Source organism: Lathamus discolor, chromosome 2, assembly GCF_037157495.1.
Source record: "Lathamus discolor isolate bLatDis1 chromosome 2, bLatDis1.hap1, whole genome shotgun sequence".
NCBI lineage: Eukaryota > Metazoa > Chordata > Aves > Psittaciformes > Psittacidae > Lathamus > Lathamus discolor.
Genome location: NC_088885.1, coordinates 48,755,689 through 48,767,812, shown reverse-complemented (window position 1 = coordinate 48,767,812; position 12,124 = coordinate 48,755,689). Strand labels below are relative to the sequence as shown.

At 40.2% G+C, this 12,124-nt stretch overlaps 1 protein-coding gene across 1 annotated transcript in view; it reads right to left on the bottom strand.

The window, feature by feature from the left end:
- The window catches only part of ADARB2 (adenosine deaminase RNA specific B2 (inactive)), a 306,595-nt gene that overhangs the window by 106,486 nt on the left and 187,985 nt on the right, over positions 1 to 12,124 (bottom strand). The window contains exon 2 of the mRNA XM_065669255.1: positions 3,808 to 3,894. Within this exon, the coding sequence (XP_065525327.1) occupies positions 3,808 to 3,894 (87 nt within the window). The remainder of the gene's footprint in view (positions 1 to 3,807; positions 3,895 to 12,124) is intronic.

Here is a 12,124-nt window from a genome sequence, read left to right as displayed (position 1 = left end):
TGGAGAGGTAGTAGCTGGCATCACAATTTTGGCTGGCATCTTTACTATTGAATCGCAAGTGGCAGTACATTATTGGAAAGCTATGATACTGAAAGAAAGATTTTGCAATCTCTGTAGTATAGCAAACTTGTGGTTCAACTGATAGCTCTGACAAAGGAAGTTGCTGTCTTTAGAAGTTTTTAGTAAACACAAGATTGCTACCAACACTCTTTCAGCAATAAAGGTTGGACTTAATTTTTATTTTTCTGTGTTTTAATATCTAATCCCTATTTGACCTGCTTATGCGGAGTACATTTTTGCTGTCCATCTACAACACCTTGACTCCAGAGGTTAGAAGGATTGAACTCTGTAATTCCTGGGAAACTTGACAGTGAAAAATTTTAAATTAGAAGTGATAGGTATGAACCCAGGAGGCAGAGCCATAGTACTTTTGTCCAAGGTCAGCTATTACATCAAATACAATGTAGGGCAGCCTCCTCTTGCAATCAAGATGGTATTTTCATGCACTTATTGAATCCACAATGAAAGATTGGAAACTTCTGCTGGGATTTTTAGGTTTGTATACTTGACTTTAGAATAATAAACTTGTAGCTAGCAAAAAAATCAATCCTTTCTTTCTTACATGAAAGCACACAGATATGTATTATAAACCTTCATGAAAGAAGTCTACTTAAGGTAAACCTGCCATGATCTCTCTGCTGCTGCTGAGCCCTCCCTACCAGCTCAAAGGGTTCAGGCTGTTTAAAACAGTATTGTTAGACTTTATTGGTATGTAACACCACACTGTGAAAGGAAGCATTATGAGTGCAAAAAAAGTACAGTACTTTTTATTTACAGACTGAAGACTGAAAATTTGTGAAAGGTGATTGCCATTGCCTCTAGCTGTTCCACAATGAAGATACTCTGCTTTGCCCATTTTATTATTAGAAATAACCATGAAATCCATGCATATCTAGTACAGCTCTTACCAACTAGAGGAATTATTCAAATGACCTAATGATCTGATTTAGGTAATACTCAGACTCGGATGCTCTCTGTTCAAGTTAGCAAATAAGTGCATGCAGCAAGAACCATGGGCAGCCCACAGCAGAACCAGATCTAAGTGCATGACTCCCTGAATCAGGACCAGACTATAGCTTAGCTTTAGGCATGGGAACAATCAAAATGATACAATAGGCACAGTTTCCAAACCGAAACAGGGGATCTGATTCTGTGGGGGATTGCTTGCAGCTCTGACTGCTGGAAGGGGATAGCCATTGTCTTAGAGGCAGGGTCCCTGCTGTATTACACTGCAATCAAAAGCTCTGGGGCCTCATGCTGACTGAGGAGGAATTTGACCGATATGCTTACAACTGAAAATGCTTCAATACACTGAATCTGGGGCCGGGATTCATCCTACAAGACTGTTGCAGTGGCTGAAATATGTATGTTAGGGACCATCACCATCAGCTCCCTGTGCAGATGCTGGGGAGAGGTATACACCTGCAGAAGGGTGCTACACCAAGTCTGTACATATGGCAACATTGCATAATGAGAGCCCCATGAATCATACACTCCTGCCAGAGGTACAGGTACCCCCTGGATTCGCACATATCTCTGTCTAGTAACAGTCTGCCTTGGTATAGTGTGGATGAAACGATTAATGATCAGGGACAGGTAGAGGTCTGTAACATCATGAAAGGTAGGCAAGCAAGCAGTGAACAAGGAATGATTATTCAGTTTCATGCAATCCAAGCACTACAGACAGCAGGCTTGAACCAATAAAAGGGTGCACTTTTTGACAGCACACTAAATCACTCCCTGTTCTTGGCTGTTGTTGAGATCAGAAGTATCAGTGGGCTCCAGAGATGACTAAATAGGTCTGTTGATGTCTAAGAAATATGAAGATTCAGGTGAAAACTAGCTGACTAAATTTTTTGCTAGGTGGTAGGCAGGTACACCATGGGGAGGACCCCCATTTAAATATCCTTTTTCTCAATGTGTCGCTAACAGTAAATGTTGAGAACTGTACAGAGTTAAACTTCCTGTTTCTAACCCTCTGTGACATTTCTCACATTCTCAGCTACAACTGGTTTCTGGTAATGAATACAGTGGTCTTTTTCTCGCATGTTGAAAATAAGGTCTTCATCAGACACTGGCAGTCACCCAAAATTCCATTCCAAAGGTGCATAGTGCCTGTGATATATTTTTCTAACATTAGTTCATGGATCATAAACCACAATAATAGGGTTTATATGTTAATAATCACCAGCTGAAAATGCATAGTTAACCTGGCATGGGTCCCTTTGTGAAGAATGGCTAAAAGAATGTGAAACAGGGTTTGCATCAATTTCAGCTAGTAGGACTCTGCCTATCAATACAGCACAGTCTGGGTAGGGGCACTCTCACAGGATGCTCAATGAGCAGAAAGCTACAGGGATAAGCAAACCACTTCTCTGCCCGGCCAGCATTCTCTTAGGCTCTTAAACTGTTAACACAGAAGAAGGTTCCTCTGCTTGTTCAAGAGCAAATCATTGAAGCTCTTTAAAATGCCAAATACAGGTACATGTGTGCTGTAGACATTAGTGGGATTTATATCACTATACTACAAGTGAACACTGAAATATGGCTGCTTTTAAATGTTTTTTTCCTTTTTTTAAAGATTCTTATAGTAACACCTAAAATATGTTGTATGTGCCAAGAAACAAATTGCTGCTTTATCACTGCAGTGTATGTTTGACCCAAGAGAGGACTAGGCAGGATGACCTCAAGAACAGTGAAATTTGCTATTTCTCTTTCAGAAAACATAGCGTAACCCTGTCATGTGAGCTATTTTAAAGCTTGCGCAGGCACGAAGCAGTCTTGGCATTACAGTAGCAATAAGAAAATGGTGTTACAGTGTTTGGCTTGTACAAACTTCCTACATTACCTAAAAATAACTAAGTAACACTTTTGGGAAACATTATGCAGGAGGTGCCTGCATAAGCTCATCATGTGCATAATACGTTTTCTGTGTGTACTTGTCATATCTCCCTGAAAATGTAGCCTCCCTGAGACCAATTTTGATGGCTTTTCAGTTTTTTTTTGCCTTTGCTTAGAACTGCAAAAGCCCTGTGCAGCAGAAAGGTGTGATGTTCATGTGATACTCAGAGGCAGGAAATAGAGGGCTGTGCCCCTTCAGTCCTTCAACAGCTATTTTCCTTGGTGCCCCACCATGATTAAAACATGTAAGATTAACAATGTCAGGGGAAAAAAATAAACAACCAAACATTCCTCGCACCAACTGGCTGTAATAGGGGCAACACGTCAGTGTGAGTGGCTGGAAAGGAAACCCATCTGGTAGGTGATACTGAAACCCAGAGTTGCTCATCTGGTTCAGAAAGCTTCCCTCCCCTTTTTTACTGTTCCAGGATGCATTACACTAAGCAGGGCTGGGTAGCACCCAATAATTGCTTCTGGGTGATAAACGAGGTAGTTTACTGAGGGTTATTCAGTCCTAACTGCACGCTCCCATACTTCTTGGTGTTTTGAAGACTTCAGTGCTCCTTCAACCCAGCAGCACCTTCCTTCAGCTATGCAGTCACAGGTTCAGGGAGTGTTAGTGACTCTGTCCTGGTGTAAGGGCCTAAAAGAATCCATTGGCTAGTTCTGGGGTTACATATAGTTTATTTAAGCCTGGTTAACCACCTCTTCTCAGTTGGATTTGATTTCTGGTGGGGTTTTTTTAATTAATTTTTTTTTAGGGTTTGGTTGTTTTTTGTTGTGGTTGGTTTTTTTTTTTTTTTTTTTTTTTTTTTCATCTGTCTATAGAGTAAAGAGACTTCTTACTTAAATTGTCTTCATCCTCCATGGTGGTTGCGCCAGGACTCAGGTACTTGAAGGGTGCTATAAAGGTTGACAGTATGCTTACTTTTTCTAGAAGAAAACAGAAGAAAAGATACATATGAAATCAATATTTTGTCAGTGCATTCTGATCTACTCCACACTTTTTCTCAGATCAAAATGTCTTGGCAAGTCTGGGTTTTTTTCTTGTTTAGCTTGACTCTACAGTTTCACCAAAGTTCACTGAACTGCAATGCACTTACAAGAGTTGACACGTGTAAATACCACACACACATTCCTCCTGCTTTCTGTCCCTGTGTAATGTTCCTTTTTGTGCTTCTCGGTGATGGTCCCCAAGCACTGCAGAGCTGGGAATGCAGGATGCAGGCTGGTCCATCCGGGCACAGGGGAGGCGGTCAGTCCTGGAAGGAAGGACATGAGACCACCAGCTCATCTCCTTGTGTTTCCTCTCTCTGACAGAGGCTAAGCCAGAAGTCTCAGGGAAAGCTGAGATGGCATAAGGGACTACAATGGCTTCTAATTCTATAAATTGTGGATTTGTTTTTTGTAAAATCTTTATGGTGTGCACAGGAAGCTATTATCCAAACACTGAGAATACTATTTGCAATCCTTCTTATTCATGTTCATATTAATTAGACTTCCTTCTACCTGTAGTTTCTCTTTATCCCGCAGACACAGATGACACAGATGTTTCCTTCCAGTGCCACAATCAACATCTGCATTATGTGCCAGGACAGATTCAGCAAAATGAGAACTGGTACTGGTTTATACTAGCTTAAAATTTGACTTAGGAGTTATCTACAGGGAAAAGTTGCTGTTAACACAAACACTAGAAACAAGAGATATATTGAAGATATATTTAATTTGGTTTGATAGCCAGTTTATTTAGTTTAAGTTTGTTTAGGCTGAATTCCTCTGACAAACTATGAGTACTTTGCTGGGTACCAGCATTAGCAGAGTGTCTAGTTTAGGTATCAGAAGAAACAGAAACACACGTTCTACAAAGGTAATTCATAACTTTGAAGGACTTAGTTGCTTTCCTAAAGTACGTCTCTGCTTAGAAAGCCTCAGTCAGGTGAAAATGAATCTTGCACATTGTGAGGCTTTCATTCTCCGACAGAACCACCAAAACCACCTTTCAAGTGGCACAGGTAAAAGGACTACAATGGGGACTTCCTTTATTGGTGAGAAAATATTTCTCTGAATTTCCTTAAACTGCCTGGTTGCTAGTCTACCAATGACATTTATGAATGATTTAGCCAAAAGATTTTCCTAAGTGAAAAGTTTTTTTGCTAAAGCGTTGCTCACTGAGAAATTTGGTATCTCTGTATGGTACTGTCTCAGTGTGTGTGGGACTGTTGGGTTGTGATCAGGATAAAGGCTGTTACTCACTCCCAACATTCTCAGCTGGTTTCTTTTACTGAAGTGAAAAAAGTGTAGGTATTTGGGACCTAATCCAAAGGCTACATTTGGTAGAGGAAATGCTTCAGATGGTAGAAATAGGATCAGGGCAGTCCTTGGCTTCAGCACTAGCACTGACTGTTGAGCCTGGATACTGAGATGCAGTGAGCTGGAGTGTACTCTGTCTTGACTGCACACCTCTCAGACCTTCAAGACTAACTCTCAAGACACTGGATGATGTGTACAAACTTAAATCTTCTTTGCTGAGAAAATATTCTCACTTCTGATAAAGAGTTAATTCATCAACCAAGTAATGAGGACATGTGCTTTCTTGCTGAGGTTGCTGAGGCTTACTCCTGAAACCAATCAAAAAGCAAAACCATGTAGCTTTATACTATATACTAGTGATTTATCTTTCACCCCAACCAACATTGTGCAATCTAATTATTTTGATTTTTGTCTTAAGGGACCCATTGGCCATCTTAAGGTTTTGTTGTTACTATATTCCAAAAACCTTGCTGGTGGCTTTGCTTTGTGTGACAGAGAAAGGGGATGGCTTATGAAATTTACTGCACTCTTAGAGCAGCAATGGGTGGATTTGTGTCCACCTAACCCAGGCAGGCCCTAATAACAAGATATCTTTCAATCAATGTAGACCATAAAGATGATTGCAATTTAATATTTCTATCCATTGGTTGGGCAATGGAAGATTTAGTGTGTGTCTGGAAGGAGGAGAATGGCAGGGTTTTGAGTGAGCAATGTACAAAGAGAAGAGCACATTGCACATATGAATTATTAAGTGTCTGGAGGAGGGGAAGATAGATGACAGGATAATTAAATGAAGGTGTTTACAGGGAAATAATCTGTTTAGGTATAAAACTATTGGTATGATTGTGTATTTCCATCTTTTGCACGTTATTACCTTTTACTGTATATATACCATAGGGCACTACTTCAGCCTAACTGTCAGTGGCGAAATTCAGTGTTATTTTTGCTTAACATTTCAGAACAAGACTAGGAGAGATGTGTATTCATACTTTATGGTTCCTGTGTATTTTAATTTCCATCACAATTAGACATATTTCAAGCAGTTTGATGAAATCTTATGAATAAGAATAAAGGACATGGTTGGATACAAGAAAGCCATACATAGAAATACCTTTAAAGCCTGTTTTTTTCTCTCACTCTCTTCTCCTTCTATCATTTTTTTCCCCTCACAAATAGAGCAATGACAGGTAGCCCAAAATTAGAGTGGCTATTTTTACTTTATAATTGTAAATGTCCTCTATATTTGTCTGAGGAAATTATTTTCAAGGTTAGGAGAGAGGGTCTAAGAGAACAAAACAAGACATTTCAAAACCTCTTTTCTCCAGAAAGGCAGAATACATAACCCCACATTTGAGAATCAATACAAGGAACTATTATTGCTTGTATTACAATTGTACTAAAAGCCTCCAATAACACGAAGGAGAGATTTCATGAGGGCCTACATGGACAAAAAAGGAGGCCCTATTTACAATGGAAATTGAAAGACAAAGAACAGAAATAGAGGAATTTATTTCTAGCCACCCTGGAAACACCAAAGCAAGAAGATAGGTAGTGTCATATTTTCTAGTGCATTCTCTATAAAAATATCCCTGCAAGTGAAGCCAAGTGGAACTCTGCTCCAGTACTCCAAGCACAAAAATCCTGATGAGAAGTCCATTACAGGAAGAAACTTCAGTCTCCTCTGTTTTGGGATGGAAAAAACATTTCAGTTCACATTTCTTAAATATATTTTCCAATAACGCCTGTAGTTAAAAAAGAATCATGAACATTGTTTGACAGTAGCTATGTAAATCATTTAAACAAACAAAAAAACCCAGAAAATGATTTACTCCAAATGATTCAACAAAGCCTGGCCAAGTTTCCACAAAAATCTCCTCTTTTTCGTGAAGTTGTTTTTGCCCTGTGGATGCAGTCAGAAGGCTAGTCACTAGTCCCATAAATACAGTTTTATTGTGAAGACAAGAATACACATATACAGCCATAAACAGCATTTGTGCCCTTCATACCTATCAGTATTTAAAGGGCACCAGACAATATGGTTTGATCATCAACTCTTCTGATATTCTTTCATTCTCAATCACCTGAGTAAAAGCAATGGGAATGGCAGGAACTAAACACTTTCAAAAATCAGGCCTTATACACATTGGACAAATTGTTTAGCTTTAAGAGCAGACTGAGTGGGGTCATAACAACAGTCTTCAAATACATAAAAGCTGCTGCATAGAAGAAAGGAGCAAACTGTCTTCCATGTGCATTAACACAACCAGAAGTAATGGACTTAAATTGCACCAGGGAAAATTCACTTTAGACGTTAAAAAAACTTCCTAACAGTAAGGATAGTGCAGCACTGGAATAGATTATCAACTGGGGATGTTGAGGAGCTGTTGGTGCTGAAGGGCTGTAGGAAGACAATTTGCACCAACAAGGTGTTGCACGTTTCCTCGGACCCGTGATTTACAGTCCCTCTCATCCTCGTGGGCCCCAGCAGAAAAACTTATGCTGACCATGATATCACACAGCAGGTTCTAGCTCAAACTTGGAAAAGTGAGTAGTATTTGCTATTATTAGCTAATCTCCGAGCAGAAGCTTGTGGCACGCTCTTTCGCTTGGCAGCTAATGAGCACTATTAATAATATTTTTTTTAAAATGCAACTTCTGAACACAAGAAGGATTAGACAGATGGCTACCCGTGGTTTGCCGGATCTGCATTAGCAATGTTTTACTGAATTAGTTTCATTTTCATATTCAAATTGATTACCATAAGCTACTTTATTTGTCAGAGGTTTCCTTAATTACACTCTTTCAAAAACACAATGTGGCCATTACAAACTAGTCCTAAGTAATTTTTTTTTTTATTGTATTGAGTATGAAATTACTCTGGAAGGGTCAATTCTGATACAATAATGTAAATCCAGCTGTAAAACATCTTGAAAAAACTCCTTATTTTTACTTCTCTAAAGTATTTGCAGCTACTGAAATAGCTACTTTACATAATTGTGTTAACCTTGATTTATTTTGAAAGTGGGGATACAGGGAGGGAAGAGAGCCTGGAATCAGGAAATGATTGCCTTTCTTCTCCTATCTTAGTCAGTTCAGGCTTGGACTGACAGTGATGACAGGGCAGAGGGAGTCTTTATAGGAAAAGAAAAAAGACAAATTTGAGGGGAAAATAACAATGTCTTTAAAGCACAATACTTACCAAAAAGGGCTCACAGCTGTCTAAATTACGGCTTGTACAGCCACCATGTTGCATCATTTAGTTTAAGCAGCTAGTTTCTAGATAGGGGTTTACCTGCTTGGTGTCAGAATCAGCCTTTACAGCTGAATTTGAGAACCAGCTGTTGAGTCATGAATCACCGATAGTGCAGGGTTGCAGCAGCAGCATTGCTCAAGTGCTTTTTGCTTCACTGGCAAGTGGGAACTCCCTGTGTGATGCTCTTTCATATCCACTCTGGCAAAGCTGTGCTGGGGTGCCTGTGAAGGAACGCCATGGTAGCAGTGGGGCTGGGAGGACCATGTTTAAGTCAGAAATGCGGCTGCCCTAAACCCTTCCAGAGGGCTCACGTTTCAGTGCAGGCAAAACAGCATCCTGGTGCAGGAGTTCCAATTTGGTGCCTTGCACAGGATAAAAACTAGTGAATGTTTGTATAGTCAGCATAAGAGGCGAAGGCTTTCAGCTGCAAGAGGCAGGTTCTGCCTTGAGTTACAAGTCAGAGGTGTGAACCCAGAGCCATAAAGTCTTCCTCTGAAACAGGGCAACAAGCTGTTCAGTATGATACAGCGCCCAGGCATGACAGTACCTGCCCCTGTGCCTCGCCTGGAAGTTGATCATGGCTTGCCAGGTGCAGGGGTCCTCTGTGAATAGATCTGCTTGCTGCCTTTTGTGTTTATTTATCTAGTTCTTGGGGCAGAGAATCTGCTCTGTTCTTGTTTAGTGCTTAGCAAAATGGGATCCTTGTCCAAGATGAGAGCTCTGAAATGCCATTGCATTAAACAGCAAAACCAGTTTATAGTATTATGATACCGCAGAGAACATTGAATGTGAAACAGCAGCTAGCTTAGGGGTCTGGCAACAAGGCTAATACTTTTACCTCTGTGAGTCCTTTTCTGGCTGTTTACTGACCCAGAACTGCTGCCCTCAGAAAGCTCTTGGGGAAGCTGTGCGAAATGTTTTGCTAGTGATGATTCAACCCCTAACAGGCACTGGCAGGTTTATCCCCTGTGCTCTGGCCACTCTGCAGCCCTGCATGCCAGCAGGGCCTCCACACACAGCCACGCTCATTTGCTCTGAGGTCAAAGTAAATTCTAGTTTATCACTTAGGAAGCAGAAAGGACCAGCAGTAAAGTTATGCATGTGATTTGTATGGATCCATCCAATAAGTTTTGAGGTACAGGATATATCTATTCTCTGGGATATGTTTAATTGATCACATCATGTGCCTTAGCCAGTGCACACAGCATCTGGGACAGTATTTCTTTCCACAGTGCCATGTCCTGCAGCTGTCTTCACCTGTTGCAGAATTGGAGACGGTGGGTTTTAGCTGCCATTTCACTGTATGAATGTAAATACGTGTTTGAGTAGACAAATCCCAGGGGCTGTACTTCAGTGCTCCGTTAACTGCCAATTCCAAGCTCTTTTACCATGAAAGACCATTTACAGAATGAAACACGTTGTGTTGTGAAATACTAGTTTCTTATTACTTCTAGTAAGGAGCAAAGTAAGTAAAACCACAAAGTGCTTGATGGATTTTTTACAAGAAAGGCAATATGTATGTGTGTTGTTCTCTATTAGATTCCACAGAAATCAATCTGAAATCTAGTTCAGCCTAGTAAAATTAGATCTAAAAACTATTTAACTTTGCTGCAAAAGTGCTTTTTCTCTCCGGATGCCTTGCTTGAAGACACACAGAGATAAAAATCTCGAGTTATTATCAGTTTATGTGCATCTCCATCTGCCTGTGGAGTGTACTATATTATGTACTTTCTAAGTGATCTGGCTGTGGCTTGGAGATGGCAGTTTAAAAATCATGTCTTCAGAAAGCTTCTTATGCTATTTGAACATTCAAATTGGAAATATTTTTATTTTGCATTCTATAAACTCTGGCAGGGTTTTTTTCCCTCTTTTTTGCCCTCTTCCTGTTTTGGGATGCCATTATTTTAGAAAACAGAAGCACAAGAGAGAATAATCATATAAAACCCATCAGTGCTCAGCTCTTTGTGCTGAAGTCTTGCAATGGTGACCATGAAAATGGCCATTGGATTAATTAAGCATATAATAAATCTGCTTGATTAACACTACTTATGACTATTTGACTGTATGTCAGCTGCATATCAAACAGTATTATCAAAGAAAGAGCACCTGTCTACACATTTAAGGCAAACATCATGTGCTGTAAGAGGGGCAGTGCAACCCTAAGAGGGGCTGATCTCACTTTACATTGAAGTGTAGACATTGGCATTAACATATACATGCCTGCTAAGTACAAGATACCCCTCCCAGCAGGTGCCTATTGAATTTATTTGTGACCTGGGCTATTGATTTAGACTGAAAGACTAACTTGTAGATGTCCAAAGCTAGGAGACGTCATTTCCACTCTATCTTGCCAGAAGTCTCGACCTGTGTCCTGGTGGGTGTTATCACTGCTGGTGTCTGGATCATGTGGTACAGAGGGAGACATCTTGCTTGCTGAGCAATGCAGCCCCAGCAAGAGGGCTTTGCTATTGGCAGGTTTTCATGATACTGTTTCAGGCCTTGATCCTCTATAGGTTTGGGTGACAAACTGGTGTGTTACTGAAGGATAGATCAGGACTCCTTTATGTTCACAGAGCTCATACTGAGGGCACTGAAAGAATTGCAAATATTAAGAATTATTACATAGGGAAACAATAGGATGTTTGTATAGGAGCATTGTAGATTAGCAGCTAAGTGTTTCTTTTATACTTTACAAGATGATAGTTTCAGTCTAAAGTGTGATCACCTAACACGGGAATAATTATGTGCTTCACCTCAACAGAAACTGCTCTTTTAGTTCTAAGATTTCATTCTCCAACGTGCAGTAATGTCTACAAGCACACATACAGATATAACTATTCATCTCCCCTACATGACTAATGAAGGGACCAATGTGAAATGGCCCCAACTGAGGCGGGACATTTGAGGGCAGGCACTGCCTGTTAGCACTCCCTTTTGAGCTGTAACCCTCTTCTTCCCAAACTGAATACCTGTTTACACATTAGGAGATGAATTGTCTGCATCAGAAAGGTCCAGTCAGCAATTAGTGATGAAAACCATTTTAAAATCTGTTCTGTTCTCTGTTCATCTACTGCAAGCCAGCAAAGTATGACCTCTCTCTCTTGTATTTCCACAATAATGCATATTTAACTTGAATCTTGCCCTGATTTATTCTTTCTAACATGAGGCAGCCTTGTGTTAACCAATCTGTCTGTGGGCAGCACTACCATTATAATTTAGGAATGCTCTTACTTAGATACGTGTGCTTATTGAGAGCAAACAATTAACTTGGGGTGACATAAGAGGGCTGAGATTTATAAGGTTTTCTCAGACAAGAGGCTACTGACAGGAGTCAGGACTGCTAATTGAGCCAGTTATTTAAGTATTTAGGCACTTAAATTCCCATTTGACTCTCTAGGAGCTGAAATAGCTAAAAGGAGTTAGGGGCTGCCCTGGGGCTGTTCCCGGCATTGCTGATATTACAGTGCCATTTACTACAAAACTACTGCTCCAGTTTCACCTGTTAAGGCACGAGATTTTAATATTTATTAAGCTTTCCATCACAGCCTCTACAGAGTCTGAAAGCTTCAGGTTCATCACTGCTACTTTGTTAGCGTTTTC